Source organism: Cydia strobilella, chromosome Z (genome assembly GCF_947568885.1).
Source record: "Cydia strobilella chromosome Z, ilCydStro3.1, whole genome shotgun sequence".
Taxonomy (NCBI): Eukaryota; Metazoa; Arthropoda; class Insecta; order Lepidoptera; family Tortricidae; genus Cydia; species Cydia strobilella.
The window spans coordinates 35,220,242-35,237,137 of NC_086068.1; the positions used below are offsets into that span (position 1 = coordinate 35,220,242).

At 36.6% G+C, this 16,896-nt stretch overlaps 1 protein-coding gene across 2 annotated transcripts in view; it reads left to right on the top strand.

The window, feature by feature from the left end:
- The first annotated feature begins 366 nt into the window (after window positions 1–366).
- Window positions 367–16,896, top strand: part of LOC134754353 (aspartate aminotransferase, cytoplasmic) — a 124,516-nt gene continuing 107,986 nt past the window's right edge. For both annotated transcript variants that reach the window (XM_063690645.1, XM_063690644.1), the window contains exons 1-5: window positions 367–589; window positions 3,150–3,257; window positions 4,786–4,859; window positions 6,592–6,700; window positions 13,888–14,105. In XM_063690645.1, coding sequence (XP_063546715.1) covers window positions 478–589; window positions 3,150–3,257; window positions 4,786–4,859; window positions 6,592–6,700; window positions 13,888–14,105 — 621 coding nt within the window. In that variant the 5' untranslated portion in view covers window positions 367–477. The remainder of the gene's footprint in view (window positions 590–3,149; window positions 3,258–4,785; window positions 4,860–6,591; window positions 6,701–13,887; window positions 14,106–16,896) is intronic.

Sequence of the window (16,896 nt, forward strand, 5' to 3'; positions counted from 1 at the left end):
GATTTGACAAGCCGCGAACGCGAATGTGGAGTCTAGTATATTATACTACTCTTTGAGTCTAGTTCGCTAATCGCGATTCGCGCACGAGTGTGGAAGGTGTTTATGAAAGAGCTTGGTTGTAGAACGAATCCTACTTAGTCACATATGACATATTTGCACGAATGTAGATTTAATAATTAATTAATTATAGGGTACAGCGCCGCCTAATTACTGTTTTTTGATGGACACTTTTCATACATAGAGATTTGGCTCTTTATATAGTCTCCATGGGTACAGCTTCATGCATATTTGACGTAAATGACATTGGTAAAGGTCAATTGATAAGAATTACACAATTTTGCAATATACTTATGCCTTGAATAAACCAGACTGTAGTCAGTCAGTCCTCATCCTGCTTCGGTTTTGTATCACCGGAGGTCTCGGTGGCTACGTCTGTGCTAGATATATCTTAAATAAATTTAATAAAAGATACTAAACATGACTTCCCGCTTCCAACTGGTCGAACAGGGGCCACCGATCGAGGTTTTTCAGAAGAATAAATTGTTTATTGACGACACGTTTAAAAACAAGGTGAACCTGACCATAGGCGGTACGTACGCACAATATGCATTATTATTTTTTAAATATAATTATGTAAATAATTTCACAATAGGAAGTAAATGTGTGAAGGCATAACAGAACATATTTATGAAAGAGCCGGTGCCGACTGCAAGTAGGTAAGGGTAGAAATGAATGATAAACCAAATGTTGTATTAGCAGTTTAATAACCACTGCACGTTATGTAATTAAAAGTTCAGCTTCATTTCACTTACACCTAAAAGTATCAGAATATTTACACTTATCTTTACTTGTTCAGAGCTAACATTTATCTTGTTGTTAGTTAATTAGGTTCCCTGTCCCCATACAAGAGTGTGTTTTCATAGTCATATGTCTTATACTTCTATATGAGAAATGATATAATTTTAGCAGTCTATGTAGTATGTATGTATGTTTGTGTTGTGCGTTCGACCATAGCATCAAAAAAGGGTAGCGTAGCAACAACAAAATAATATAACTTAATAATTGAAAAAATATGTACATGTGTGATTACAGACATAACTGTGTTGTATCTTACGTGCATTCTCCATTTCATGCAGCAATGCAGTTTTATTTCTGGTCTGATTTATTCTAACTTTTCTTTTTGTATAAGGTCAAGTTGGGTAAGTGGAACACTTTAAAATATCTCCCATGTAATAACTTCAACAAGCTGCAGTGCGTGTCGGTTAAGCAGTTACGGTCGCAATAGTTTCACGTATAAATAAGGGATGACGCTGCGGGTCGCGAGTGAATGAGACAGAGCCTTAGAATGTGTCAGTTGGTGAAAAAATAATCATATCGAATTTATTGGGCTGTGATTAATGTAAGTACGATAATCTTTAGTTAACTTCTCACGTGTGTGATTTAGTTTTACTTAAAACTAAAATACTTAGCCAGAATTTGATAATTAAAAACATAGCCTAAAATTTACATATTGAGGCAAATGAAACAGTTCGGGCCGGGGGAAGCGAAATGTATGTTTCACTTACCCCCGTTCAGGGAATCTAAACATTTTTAGTTACACTTTTTTTAATAATACATTTTAATTATTATTTTCGCAAACTTTGTGTCATTTAAGTGTGCATTTCTAAAAAAGTTTGTGCAAAAACTAGGGAAGTCACATGATAAATTTTAATTGTTTCTTATTTTGTTACCAAGAATTATTTTATAAATTGAGACTAGCCAGTTTTGTCTAGTTATTACGGTTCTCTCGTGTCTATATTTTCCTAATTATAACAAATTATCTGCAAACAACTTACGAAAGTCAAGTTATTTTAGTAAATCTTGGTAACATAATAGGATCACTTAAAAGTTGCTAACGTGGCCATGTACACACTTTTAGAAATGCTCACATGCAGTGTTTTGTTACAGAAACATGAAAAATGGTGCGAAGTTATAAAAGAAAAACAGATAAGGCGTCATATTCTCAAAAACATTTGCTTGAAGCTGTAATGTAATTCTTTAAATATACAGGGTGGCTAAAAAATAAGTGCATTCCCATAGCCAGGGAGGTTTTGGGATTATACTGAGCAACTTTTACTATAGGAACAACCACTAAATCGCGAAAAAAAAATTACCCTTCCATAGAAAATGGACCAGTGAAAATGTATGAAACAGCCAAATTATTTTCGCGATTTCGGGGTTGGTCCCATAGTAAAAGTTGCTCAGTATAATCCCAAAACCTCCCTGGCAACGGAAATGCACTTATTTTTTGGCCACCATGTATATAACTACTATAATTTAGTTAAAAACACTTGTTATACGCATTATTGTGATTTTAACTTAATAAATGGCCCCTATTTTTTTAACGAAAACTTTTTATTTAACTTAGCTTTAGTCCTTTAAAACCGATGTTGACTACCCCTGACTTTTAATTTATGTTTCACTTACCCCAAATTTAATTTTTTTGTTGCTATGCAGAAATAAACTTAGTTTTTCGGGTATCAAGGATCTAAATTGTTTAGTAACTTTTAGATGGAATGTCAGTTGCATTCAAAATAACTTTTGAGGCTAGTACTAAAAGACAAACACAACTGTTTCACTTATCTCAGAGGCGAGGGAAGTGAAACTGTTTTTTTTATGTGGACGTTTTCTATTTTTCACGGATTCTGAGCACACTTAGTTATATGTTGCTGAAATTATAATACATTATTATATTGCAGAAGTACATTTTATATTGTCGCTGCTATAAATCTTTTATTTCAGAAATACCAGTTGATTATCTGAAGAAAAAAATAAAGTATGTTTCACTTACCCAACTTGACCTTACCTAAATTTTTTTGATTAGAGTAAGCCTATATATTCATGTAGATGTGACAATAATAAATATTACATACATATAATAATAATAAAGCCATTTATTCCAAACAATATAATTAATTACAATTGAATATTTTATAATTGTAATTATAAGGCCTAGGCCTATTCCTCCATCTCCATTGGGCTCTGTCCAGCCATTACATACATAGTTCTGCCCAAATTTGATGACATTTCATACATGAAGCGTAAGTTCAAGACCCAAATTTTTGTCATATATTATTGTGTTAATTTATGTATGTGACTTCTGCTTTCAGCATATAGGGATGAAAATGGAAAACCATGGGTACTCCCCGTTGTACGCAAGGTGGAGAAACAGATGGCAGCTGATGAGACCCTGTTACATGAATACCTGCCTGTGCTTGGTGAGTGAATATGAGTCAGTCATCATGTTTAATTAGACCCATCCTGGCTAGTTTTATTATGTATGCTGCTGTGTTGATATGTTATATTAACTAGGTGCAAGTTTGTAAAGTCGTGTCCTGTTTGTTACATGTGTCTTTCACATTAATTGCACGCTTTTGGGAGCATGCCAAATGCTGGATATTTTTTAAGTTCTACAAATAGTCTGTGCCTATAATGCTGCGTGAGATAATTATGCTACACAAATTTAATGAATTGAAGGGTACACGGAAAGGACATGTCTAGTCACTTTAGTAACATTTTGAGTAATCGCGGTTTTAAAATTTGGAACCATATCAAAATGTATGGTAATTCCGTGACCAAGTCTTTTTTAACTAAAGTTGTGTTACATATATTATACAGTGGTAGCAAAAGATATGACTAATAGTTCATTAAGAGCTCTACATTTTAAAATGAAAATCTCATTTTCCGAAAAAAGTGACTAGACATGTTCTTTCCGTGTACCCTTCAATTATTAGCGTTACCAACGAAAACAGTATGTTATTATAATAAAATGTGATGGCCATGTTGACATATGTATATTGTATACTCAAGAGCAATGTAAGAAAGTTGAGTGTGATGCTATTTGCTTTATGGGCTGAGTTAGTTGAGTAACAATTTACAAACATGCTAATTTGTAGGTTAAACAACATCAAATATTTCAACTAAAAAAATGATTGTCTATAGAAAATTTCAAGATGAGTATGTATTTTTTTATTTACGTGTGCGGGAATTAGAAACTTCCGCATCCACTATTGAGAATATGGGTGTCTATGTCATGATGTCACTCAATCATGCAGGAATTGAGTTATTATCTAGCTGTTGCTAATCAGGGTTTATAAAGGAAGATATAGGTAATAATTATTGCTATTCAATGCTTTTATTTATGTCTTCCAATTGGAGTATTTACTAATTACCTAACAGTGTGAGTCTACTTGTGGCATAATACTTATGTAAGTATGTGAACATTATGGTGCTATTTTCTGATAAAAATGGGTACCTATTACGTAATCATATCATACTTATGTGAAATGTCAAGGAAAAAAGTAATTAAAACTCCCTGCCATAATTATATAACAGTCAGTGAGAACGCTCCTTCTTGAACCTATAAGCCGAAAACGCCAAGAACATTATAATGTCGATAAGACTTTTTGTCATAACATTCATAACACTGCAGAATTGGGGTTATGTAACATACTGTTGTCTTGGCCATGGTAATTGAAGATAACACAACTATAATGAGCAAACCATAAACGTAAGTTGATATGTGCTCGAATTATAAGGCAGTTGCCTACTGTTCTGATTACGATAAACCACTGATATAATAATAACAATAAGTGATGCAATAATGTCTTAACATATTTCCACGCTCACATTTATTTGTTACCGTCAACAAGTTTTATACATAAGTATTATTGAGGGTTATTTAGGTAGCTCATTATATTATTAAGTTTATTGTACCTATAGGTATAGGTATATGTTTGTGCACAGGTTTGGATCAGTTCTCTAACGCCTCCGTGTCCATGCTGCTGGGCGAGGACAACCCTGTGATTGCGAGTGGACGCGTGAGTTTAATTTTTCAACGATATTTAAAGTATAGGCGTCTGTTAGACTGTACGCAGGTAGAGCTAGAAACTAAAATCAAGCTGGCGAGCCATATTTTGACGCTGAGCTGTTAAGGGGCCCACTGACTATCAGTTCGCCGGACGATATCGGCCTGTCAGTTGTTCGGAACTGTCAAATTTTTGTTCTAACTGACAGACTGATATCGTCCGGCGGACTGATAGTCAGTGGGCCCCTTTAAGCAAGTGATAGTCTAACCTGTTCGTATAAAAATACCGCAAATCAATGTACAGGTTAGCCGTTTGGCACACACATACTAGAGGTCAAAACAAAATTTTTGACCCGCAGTTCCTAAAAAAATTTTGCTGGGGAGGAGTGGAAAAACTTTATTATTTGTATGGAAAAAAAAAATTTTTTCTTCCAAAACCTATCGTGTGTGATATCATACGAAAGGGCTTTTTGAGGCGATTCTAAAAATATATCACATCATTACATTTCGGGCATTTTTTTTAAATTAAAACAAAAAGAATTTTCGAAACATACCAAGTTTGGGCTCCTCCAGACACGATATGGCTGATTTTTTTTGTACAATATACCACAATTGATACGTGATATCCTCATGTCTAACTCCAAGAAAGCAATTTTGAAAATAATATCACTAACAATTTTTTTTTAATTTTTCAATTTTACAAGGTGAGACAGTTCTACTTCAATACCTATTTCACGAGACTTATGGAACTATATTGCAGATACGGTACATATTAATCATAAAATGATACTTAATATCCATATATCCAACGGGAAATACCTCTTTAACCCTTTAACTGCGCTTTTTCATCAGTTGGTATAATTTGTTTAGTTATTGACACAAAAAATGAAGGTTGTATCCTCCAGCTACGATATACCTTACTGATTTTTTTTGTACAATATACCACAAATGATACGTAATATCTTGATATCGAACCGAACCCCAAGAAAGCAATTTTGAAAATAATATCATTAACAATTTTTTTTATGATTAATATGTACCGTATCTGCAGTATAGTTCCATAAGTCTCGCACCTTGCCTGGCACTGCTATTTTGCTTATCATAGTTCCTTATCAATATCATCGATGATGGAACAGTTGCCTATGGGCCACTTGCACCATGCACTAACCCGAGCTTAACCGGTTAAACCTGGAGTTATCATGGTTACCAGTACAATTGACACTGGGTTAACAGTTTAACCGCTTAACCTCGGGTTAGTGGGATGGAGCAAGTGGCCCTAAGGATCTACTCGTATATTTGAATTAGTATGGGTTAGCATATTTGCTGTGAGTACAAGTAACAGAGAGAATACAGAATTTAGAATAAGATAGGTAGATAGTTTAAGTAAACTGACAGACAGGCCAATTCGAGTTTTAGTTATTCGATCTGTTTCCGATATGATACTGATCTGTCAGTATCGAAAGTGATTTTTTTTGGTTGAAGACATGTCATTTTTGACAGTGACAGATGAGTATCTTATCGAAAACAGATAGAATAACTAAAATTCGAATAGGCCTGTGACAGACTGACTTCGATGGTAAAAAAAATATATTTTTCCATTTAATCGTATTTACATAAAAGTATGATAAATTTATATTATACCATAACGCGGTTGTAATTGTTGATAGGTATAATATAAGTTATATAAGAGATGTTTATTATTTATGATATTTACCTATAGGAAAGATTGTTGTACGGTTGGGCAGGCTTTCGGCGTGCAAGTGCTGTCGGGCACCGGCGGGCTGCGCGTGGGCGCCGAGTTCCTGCGCCGCCACCTCAACTACAACACCTTCTACTACTCACAGCCCACTTGGGGTAAATTAAATCAGTAGACAAGAGGTATAAAGTCGTAATGGCGTCTCATACAATAAGAACACCTACATTTGTTTTATATTGACAATCAAATATCATAGTTTTATACCTACTCTTATTTTTTGTTGACAATGTTGACATTAACAGTTCCTGAGTCATGGATGTTTTCTATGTATTTAAGTATTTGTAAACACGGTGGCTAAAAAATAAGTGTATTCCATCTACCTATTATTTATTTATTTATTTATTTATACAAGGAATTCCAACAGCTATAAAGTATTACTTTAACTTTTTTAATAACAATACAGAGCCAATTATAGGAACTCGCAAATAGAAACTGAATATAATAAATATGTTACACAGTTCACACTATGATAACATTGCACAGTATGTGATTACAGTATGGGATACATAAAAATTACAATATAAAGAAACAAGAAATAAAAAAAACAAATCGTATATGAGCAATGAGTGAGAATGAGAACATCTCTGTACAAATCATCTATAAATGTACAAAAACAACTACAAATGTACACCGAAGTGAAACAAGTTATATTAATAATTTGATGAACAACATGGACCGGACACAAATTAATTCAAGTTACAGATCAGACGCCATATAATGTCGCAGCCTGCAACATGTTATTTAGAAGCACCGATTGACTAGACTACGCCTTATACTAGGAATTGAGCAGTTAATAAAAACTTTTATAAAAAAAAAGATAAACCGACTTCAAAAAGGATGAAATAAAATATTATCCTTTTTAGGGTTCCGTGTTTAAGTATATGCGTTACCAACTGATATTTTTGAAGTCGGTGCCAAGCCAAATTTTAAACCATATATTCATAATGATTTTGGTGCAATTCGATAAAGATACATAGATATAGAAGTGTCCTACGTGGGCGATCTCGTTGCGAACGCGAACGCCTTGGGCCGGCCGCGCCGTGCCGCGTCGCTTCGCTTCGCGTTCGCGAGTGTTCGCCTATGTAAGACGCAGCGTACACGACGACAATAAACGAACTTTCTGTACACCTCAGAACAGAACACACGGTTGAACCTTCTTGGCGCAGTTCGTACCATGCTTGTCGGCACGTTAGTGTAAATCTAATACGTTTTGTCGTCGTATTTTTTTAAAGAGCATTTCTTACTAATTCTTGAACAGTCATAGCACGCAAGTGTGGGATTGGGACTGTCGCTTATCCAGAGGACTACATTTCAAAATATAAAACAATTCAAGGAACCTTCATGCAAAATTTCAGCTAAAGCGGTTCAGTTGTTTAGCCATGAAAAGGTAACAAAGAGGCAGACATAATTGCTTTCACGTTTATAATATTTGTACAGTTGTAATGGGATTTATAGACATAAAGCTGATTATTTTTGACTGGTATTGTTACTACTTGGAGTACTTGGCTTGGCACCGACTTCAAAAATATCAGTTGGTAACGCATATACTTAAACACGGAACCCTAAAAAGGATAATATTTTATTTCATCCTTTTTGAAGTCGGTTTATCTTTTTTTTATAAAAGTTTTTATTTTTCCATTTTTAGTTTTAAAACATTGTTAAGAGCGTGACGCATGAATGAAAAACATAATGATGTTTAACTGTAAATTCGTAAACTTTATTAAATAATCAGAATTTTCCTCGAGTCCGTCTGGGAAATCATTCCTGTCACTAAATCCATTCTCAGCCCCGCCACTGACCCAATCCCTCAAACCCGGTGATCACTCAACCTCACAGCACATCAACCCCTAATCACTGAACCCCTCGACCCTAAACCACCAACCCTTCAACCGCCATTCCCCGACCCCTAACCCCAGACCCCTTAACTTCTAACCCTAACCCCCGATCCCTTAACTCCCAACCCCACAGTCCCCGACCCATCAACTCACCTCCCCTCAACCCCCAACCTCAAACCCCCCAAACACTAATACCCTCTACCTTCACCTCTCAGTCTCTTTGGTTGTTTCCAACACTACCTACATCAAAAATCATAATACACATACGAGGGAAGTTATCAGTAGCCTTACCACGAGTTTGACATTGATATATTCGCTATCGTGTGCGTAACTTACTGTTTATGCATCTCGCTCGTACTAGCATATTAGTGTACAAATACAAAGTAAGTTACGAAGAATATTTAGTGTCAAACTCGTGGTTAGGCTACAGTTGCACTACATCAAATTGGTGGTTTTGGGGAGGAAATGCTTGAGTTACTTTAGAAAACACCGAAATTACCACACACACGTGCCTTTAAAAATTGAGGAGTTCCCTCAATTCCTCACGGATTCCATCATCAGATCAAAACCAAAAATATTACGAAAACACCTTGGAGAGGTAACTTCTTTCAAACAGAAAAAGAATAACTCAAATCGGATCATGGGTGCCGGAGTAATCGCTGAAATCATTATCATCAAAACAATCATCATCATCAGCTCCACTTCATCAAATTGGTGGTTTTCGAGAAAAAGTGCTCAATTTGCTTAAGAAAACGACCAAATCACCATACGTGTGCCTTTAAAAATTGAGGAGTTCCCTCAATTCCTCATGGATCCCATCATCAGAACAGCACCAGATTAATGTGGGACCACCTTGGAGGTAGTTCCTTTCAAACAAAAAAAGAATTGTTCAAGTCGGACCACGGGTCTCGGAGTATTCGCTGAACATCCTACAATAAAAAAATCATCATCACTATCTTCAAAACAATCATCATCATCAGGTGCAATTCATCAAATTGGTCGTTTTCGAGAGAAAATGCTAAAGTTGCTTATGAAAACACCCAAATCACCATACATGTGCCTTTAAAAATTGAGGAGTTCCCTCAATTCCTCAGGGATCCCATCATCAGATCAGAACCAGATTAATATGGGACCAACTTGGAAGTAGCTCCTTTTGAACAAAAAAAGAATTACTCAAATCGGACCACGGGTCTCGGAATAATCGGTGAACATACATAAAAAAAAAAAAAAAAACAGCCACAACCGAATACAGAACCTCCTCCTTCTATGAAATTGAAGTCGGTTAAAAATGTGGATATCTAGATCTTTCGATAAGTTATTTAGGTTACGAGCTGCGCGACACAGGAAGTTATTTTGCCTATAATTGGATAAAGTGCGTTTAACTGAAAGGGGGGGAAAAAATAAAACCTTTTAGACCGAGTGGGCGTATTGAACGAAAGTTTAGAAAGGAGTTCAGGACAGTCAATATTGACAGTGGTGATATTACTCGTAAGTATATAAGTTATATTCTATGGGATTTTTTTCGCGATTTCTTGATTGGTTCCATAATAAAAGTTGCTCAGTATAATCCCACAACCTGCCTCGCAACGGGAATGCACTTATTTTTAAAGCCAGCCTGTATATCGTTGTCTGAGTACCCACAAAACAAGCCTTCTTGAGCTTACCGTGGGACTTGTGTAAGAACTTTGTGTTATTCCGGCTACACGTAACTATATATCGTAGCGATTTCAGATAGATCGAAATGAAATATATTATTAAAATGAAATATAATATAATAACAATTGTTACCTACACGTCCGGGTTACAATTACTTTATCTTATAAATAAAATTAATGTAATTACAATTATTCAATTATATTCATATTGTAGGGATGGAATGAGACGCCAAGTGGAAACCAGTATTTTATTGGTTGCAACTTATACTTGAGGATAGCTGAAGCTGTCTCCCAAGCTAGACCGCTAGCTAACGAGCTAACGACTGATTATCGGCGGCCGCGCAGCGCCTTTTATTCAGTGCCGTGCCCCGCTCGGAGATCTTCGCGCGCGCTCGGGTCGGTCGGCCCGCTCGTCCGCTGAGCGCAACAGGTAGTAGTGTGCGAGCGAGAAAGTATTCGGATCCGCGCGCCTCGCGAATACTAATATTATTCTGTCTCGCTACACTCTTCCCTCTGGTACTCTTTGACGTCCACGTTAGAGTACCAGGAACAAAACTGGAACTGGAGTAGTAACGTTTTATTGTTTCTTTGGGCGTCCCGGATGTTATGTTCCTCCCTCTTTGGCAAGTCAAATTCAACACGACAAACTTCACATGGCTCGATGTACACTTCACAAGGTGGTCTTGAGAGGCTTTCGGCCACAACATGTGTCCTTCCTGAGGAGTACTTAGTTTCAAAATCATAAGGCTGTAGTTGTAAGGTCTATCGTGCCAGACGACCTGTGGGTGACTTTTAGATTCATTAGCCACTTTAAAGGTTGATGATCTGTGATAGCCAGGAACTTGGTGCCTTCTAAATTTGGTCACTGCCCACACAATTGCAAGGGCTTTTCCTCTGTGACTGTGTATTTGTGTTCAGCCGATGTAAGCAGCTTACTAGCTTATTCGATGGGGTGTTCTTTCTCACCCTCCCCCTGCACCAGAGCTGCATCAATTGCGTAGTTTTCTAATATAAGGTGAGTCACTGACAAGTTGTTTCAGTACTGGTGCCGTGGTTAATGCTTCCTTAAGCATATTGAATGCAGTTTGCTGTGGTTCTTCCCATTTCCATGCTGCATTTTTCTTAGTCAGATTTGCGATGGGTCTACTAGCCACTAGGGAATGCAAAAGCCGGTCAAAATTCAAAACCGGTTATTAACCGAAAAACATGACACAAAAGACATTTCAAATAAACCCTGCAAATATAATTTTAAACTCTCTTTTAATTGCAGTTAGGTTCATTATTCCAAAATACGAAAATCAAGTCTCGTTGTGTGACGATTTTTCCGTAATTTTGTTTAAAAAAAATGCTAATATTATTATCGACTCTATTTCAAATACCTTTAGATTATTTCTTACAAAGCATGAAGACCAAGTTTCGTGGGGCGTGACGTTTTTTCCACGTTCGAATTGTAAATCGATTTTAAAATGGATTCATTTGACGTGTGATGAAAAATATTTTTATAAAAATAATATTAGACCAATAAAAATAACTAAAATTACTTACAAATGGAATGATATACCATCTTTTTAGGGTTCCGTTGCCAAATGACAAAAAACGGAACCCTTATGGATTCGTCATGTCTGTCTGTCTGTCCGTCCGTATGTCACGCCACTTTTTTCCGAAACCATACGAACTAATACTGTTGAAACTTGGTAAGTAGATGTATTCTGTGAACCGCATTAAGATTTTCACATAAAAAGAGAAAGATAACAATAAATTTTGGGGGTTCCCCATACTTATAACTGACTTAAAAAAAAAAACATCAAATATGCGTATGGCGTATGGGTATACGTGTGGGGTATCTATGGATAGGTGTTCAAAAATGATATTGAGGTTTCTAATATAATTTTTTTCTAAACTGAATAGTTTGCGCGAGAGACACTTCCAAAGTGGTAAAATGTGCCCCCCCCCCCCCTGTTACTTCTAAAATAAGAGAATGATAAAACTAAAGAAAGATATGATGTACATTACCATGCAAACTTCCACCGAAAATTGGTTTGAACGAGATCTAGTAAGTAGTTTTTTTTTAATACGTCATAAATCGTAAACCGCAATTTACCTTTCATTCAATCAACTCGAATATTTAAAAAAAAAGTACGGAACCCTCGGTGCGCGTCCGACTCGCACTTGGCCGGTTTTATTCTATGCTTGAAGTGGTTGATCGTTTATTACATGTGCTCACAGCACATGCATAGTATAAAGAAAGTGGGCAGTAGGTTGTCTGCGGCCCAATCCGCGATATAATTGCCTACCGTACTTGCCTGTCTCAGGGTTGTCATTTTTAGCTGAATTTTAATTCAGTGCTCAGAAATTGGCAAGGGCCGGGAAGTTGTATTTTTTACTTGTGTTGTCTGGGTTTAGGAATTTTGAGGTCGTTTTTACCTAAACCTTTCACGATGAAAGAAAGAGCGACAGGCGATACCTATGTGGTTGCGGGGCTCTCTAACTCGTTTATATCGTACCTGCATACAAACTACCACCCCTCTTTTCACACTCGTAAAGGATGATTCCTGGGATAAAAACTCATATATGTCCTTCCCCAGGTCTCAAACTATCTCTACTTATACCTAATTTCATCTAAATCCGTTCAGCGGTTTAAGCGCGAAGAGGTAACAGACAGAGAGACAGACACACACTTTCGCATTTATAATATTAGTATGATTTTATAACTTTAAGTAGGTACTTAGTTACTATACCTACCTACAATACTGAGAAATCGACACGACTAAACGTAAACAAAGCAATAGCGGCATATCAATCGATGAATTATTTAGACACCTAAACACACAGCAATAAGTTCTCCTGCGATTATCACACATTTTTCATTTATTTAGCGGTGCCGAAAAGCCGTGACGCGCGAACCTTTCATTCATTTGATTTCATTTTATTTCATGCAAAAACCTTGTGCGGTGTTAGCCCCGACTGGCGCACTGAGGAACGGGTTGAGATTTTGTTTGAGTGTGCGTGCGGCGACGCATAGATACTATGGCGAACACATACAAGTCGCGCGCGGTGCGTTAAGATAACATACTTTGCCCTGTTTATACTATGGCACATGCGGGCATTTTTATTTATCAGTGATCTCTTGCTAAGCGATTGTGGAAATGAGCAATAATCGATTGTGACATTGTATTTACGTGATTTGTGCACATTGTGGAAGTTTTTTTTGGCAGGGGTAAGTTATTGAAACCGGCTCCAGTTATAAATGCTCTAAGGCCACTGCCACCAATGAACGATAATCTACAACGATTTGTCATACACACGACACGATCGATAAATCTGCCCAAATCGATTTGCACAGATTAATCGCTACGATATATAGTTATGTGTGTAGCCGGCATAAGAATGTTCCACTAAATCAGGCCCGTAAAGTTTTATGAATAAGGGGGTTAGACTTTACACCTCTTCTACAAATAACAACTCTTTGCTTAATATTTACTGTTAAGCAAACGACGAGCTAAATATATGAGTATTGCCATTTTCGACGAACCTATATTTAGTGACTATTGCCGTATTGCCTGAATCTTGATTTTTTGGTAATGTATATTACCTAAGTAATTGTAATTATTTCACTTGTACGTTAATTATTACTAGATTGCTAAGGCGAGCATGTTCGATTTCAAAAGAAATAATAGTTTATAGAGAAAAAAGATGTCAGTCTTATTTTTTGTCCAGCCGGGTTAAATAGATAAAATGTCAACTTGTTCATGCTTAATGTCTGCCATCTCAGTACCTATTGTATTTATCGTACAGAGAACCACCACCTGGTGTTCGTGCGTGCCGGGTTCGAGAACCCGCGCACGTACCGATACTGGAACGCGAAGACACGCACCATCGACTTCGACGGCATGCTGGAGGACCTGCGCGCGGCGCCCGAGAACTCGGTCGTCCTGCTGCACGCCTGCGCGCACAACCCCACCGGCATCGACCCCACGCACGAGCAGTGGGCGAAGATCGCCGATGTCTGCGAGGTACCTACCTACACGGTTTGACAGCTACAATCCCATTGCGACCGGACCAGCGTAACCCAACGGCCACGGAACGCACGCTTCACGCTTTGCCGACCGCCCTGTTTATTTATTTTTCCCCTCACTAGCTCGGACAGCCGTCTTTTATCCTTTAAAACAAGCGAGGAAAAACGCATTTTATCCACTAGTGGGGAAAGTAATTTGACTTTGGATGGAGCGTGTTTAAGTAGCTTTTGACAGATAACAAAACGTAAAACGCTCATAATAATGGTTCGTTCGATATTAATTATCATTAAATAAATGGTTTGAGAATTTAGTAAAAAATACCAAATTTAGCTTTATTTAATGATTTTAAGTCATAAACCTTAAATTCTATATAAAACATTTGTTTTTTGAAATGATGTTGAATGTAATTCGGAACGCACAAGTTGAGTCGATGCATGTTCACCTCGGTGACAAGCTCTTAAATAAAGAGAAAAAAAAAAAAAAACAAAACGCATCTTCAGAAATGTCAACATTGTCAACAAAAGTTTTCTGACCGACCCCGACACGTAAAAATACACAACTTCCAGAGTTTTCTGTTATAATATCGTATTATCGTAAAAAAATGAGTGATTCCAGTGATGAAGATGATCTAACGCCTGTGGATGTTGCACTTTCCTCGCTATAGTGAGGGGAAAAGTATTGTGTTACTCACGGGTGCAAATGTATTTTACTTCTCGTGTGTTGAAACACTCGCTACGTTCAGGATTCTATAGTTTAACCACGCGCGAAGCGAAGAATCCTTTCGCTTGCTCGTGTTTCAATTCTACACTCGCGGGTAAAATACAACTGCACCCTTGTATAACAAACAACTATTAACATATGTATGACATTTTACTGTCCACCGTTTCACAGATGATGACACCGCCAATCTTCTTGAAAGAATAAGTGAAGGATTGTAGGTATATTCTAATCCTGACAGGAATGCGGCACGCAATTTTTCAAGGAAATCGTCAGTAACATCGCCCATTTCTCGCTGCTGCAGTAAAGCTGTCGCAGTCGCAATCTGAATATAACCCGACAGACTAATATCGTCGAATATGAATAATCGTTACCTACATATACAGTAGTACCGAAGTTTTGGTTAAACTATAATTACATTAGACAGTAGTAGTCTTATAAACTGTAATAGATGTCATATATTAAAGAAAAAGTGAGGAAGCCCTCCAGTGGTGAAGGCCGGACCACTGGAGGGCTTCCTCACTTTTTCTTTAATATATATGACATCTATTACAGTTTAATTACTAGCTGTGCCGGCGGCTCCGCCCGCGTGGAATTATCGGTAACACGTCGGAACTTTATAATTTTTGCATGCTGCATGATAGGTCATAAGAATCTAGTCATAGTTATAGGTAATACTTATTATTTCTATGCCTATTCAGGCAGGATGTGCTGATCAAAAATTGTTTTATTACATCTTTATTGTTACGTTATTACGTTATGATTACGTTCCAACAGTTTTTAGAATTTTTGTTATCTATTTATTTGACCGCGCATCACGTGAAAACGGCAGAACGGATTTTGATGCAAACTTTACTAATCTATCGAGAAAACCCCGGCCACGAGTGTGGAGGGCCCTATAGTAAAAGTTTCGTGTAAAATGAGCGATAAAGATATTTCGGAGACGCCACCTCATATCCGCGAGTTCCGCTAAAGAGTAACGACGACGCCCCAATGTCGGCTGTAATATGAGGTGGGTGAATATCTATATCATAAAAAGTTTATAATACCTATGTGTGTAGATAAAATAGTGTGGCGGAGCTCCCTGAGCACGCTGTGGTTCAATAACAAAGCGCTATTTAGGCATATTAAAATAATATATATTGAATAACATGTATCACAATGTAAACATTAGGATCGAGTGACATAATGGTGTCAAGCAGTCAAAAATCATAGACTTACATCACTGTAAGCCAGTACCAAACTAGTTCATATATAACAAATAACTCAATTAAGTATATACACATTACAGTAGATTCTAAATCTAACACGCCCCTTTAATGTGTATAAGGGGTGTACCGAAAAAAAAAACTGTAGATTTGAAACGGCTGTAATTTAATTTCCAAGCAAGATGACGACAGCTTTCTAACCGCTGTTAAGAGTCCTATTATTAAATTATATATTCCAATATAAATAATTCTGGTTTTACGCCATGCGACGTTACACTGGTGAATAACCGAACTGTGAAATTAGTTTTCGTCTATTTGAATATATGTACCTAATGCCCTTTTACCAAGTTTCAAGTTCCTAGCTTAAAAGAAAACTTGTACCACTTATGCATAGTATAATGAAAGAGGGACTTATGTGCCACTTTCAATGAAAATGGTACTTATGGTCGGTTGTCAATAAGGCGCTATTTCCATACAGCTTCAATTTTAAATCAACCTTATTGACAAGCGACAATGTGGTACCTTTTGGTTGAAAATGTCACATATAAACTTACATTCCTTTTTAATTGAATTTTAAAGACTGTTGAAATAACTATTTTGTAATCTTATATAATAATGCCTTTCTAAGAAGTTGAATAATAATGAATTCAAACTTTCAACCCCCTTTTAACTCTTTTAGGGGATAAATATTTAAAAACGTTGAAATTACTTTACTTGTATTCTTACTTTATTTGTAATACAAAGATTCAAGTCCAGCACTCAAAAAATACAAACTTTGATTTCAAAACTACTGAAATTAGTTTTCTTCTATTTTAATAAAATATCTTTATTCTTTACATTTTTTAATATTCCCACTTTTTTGT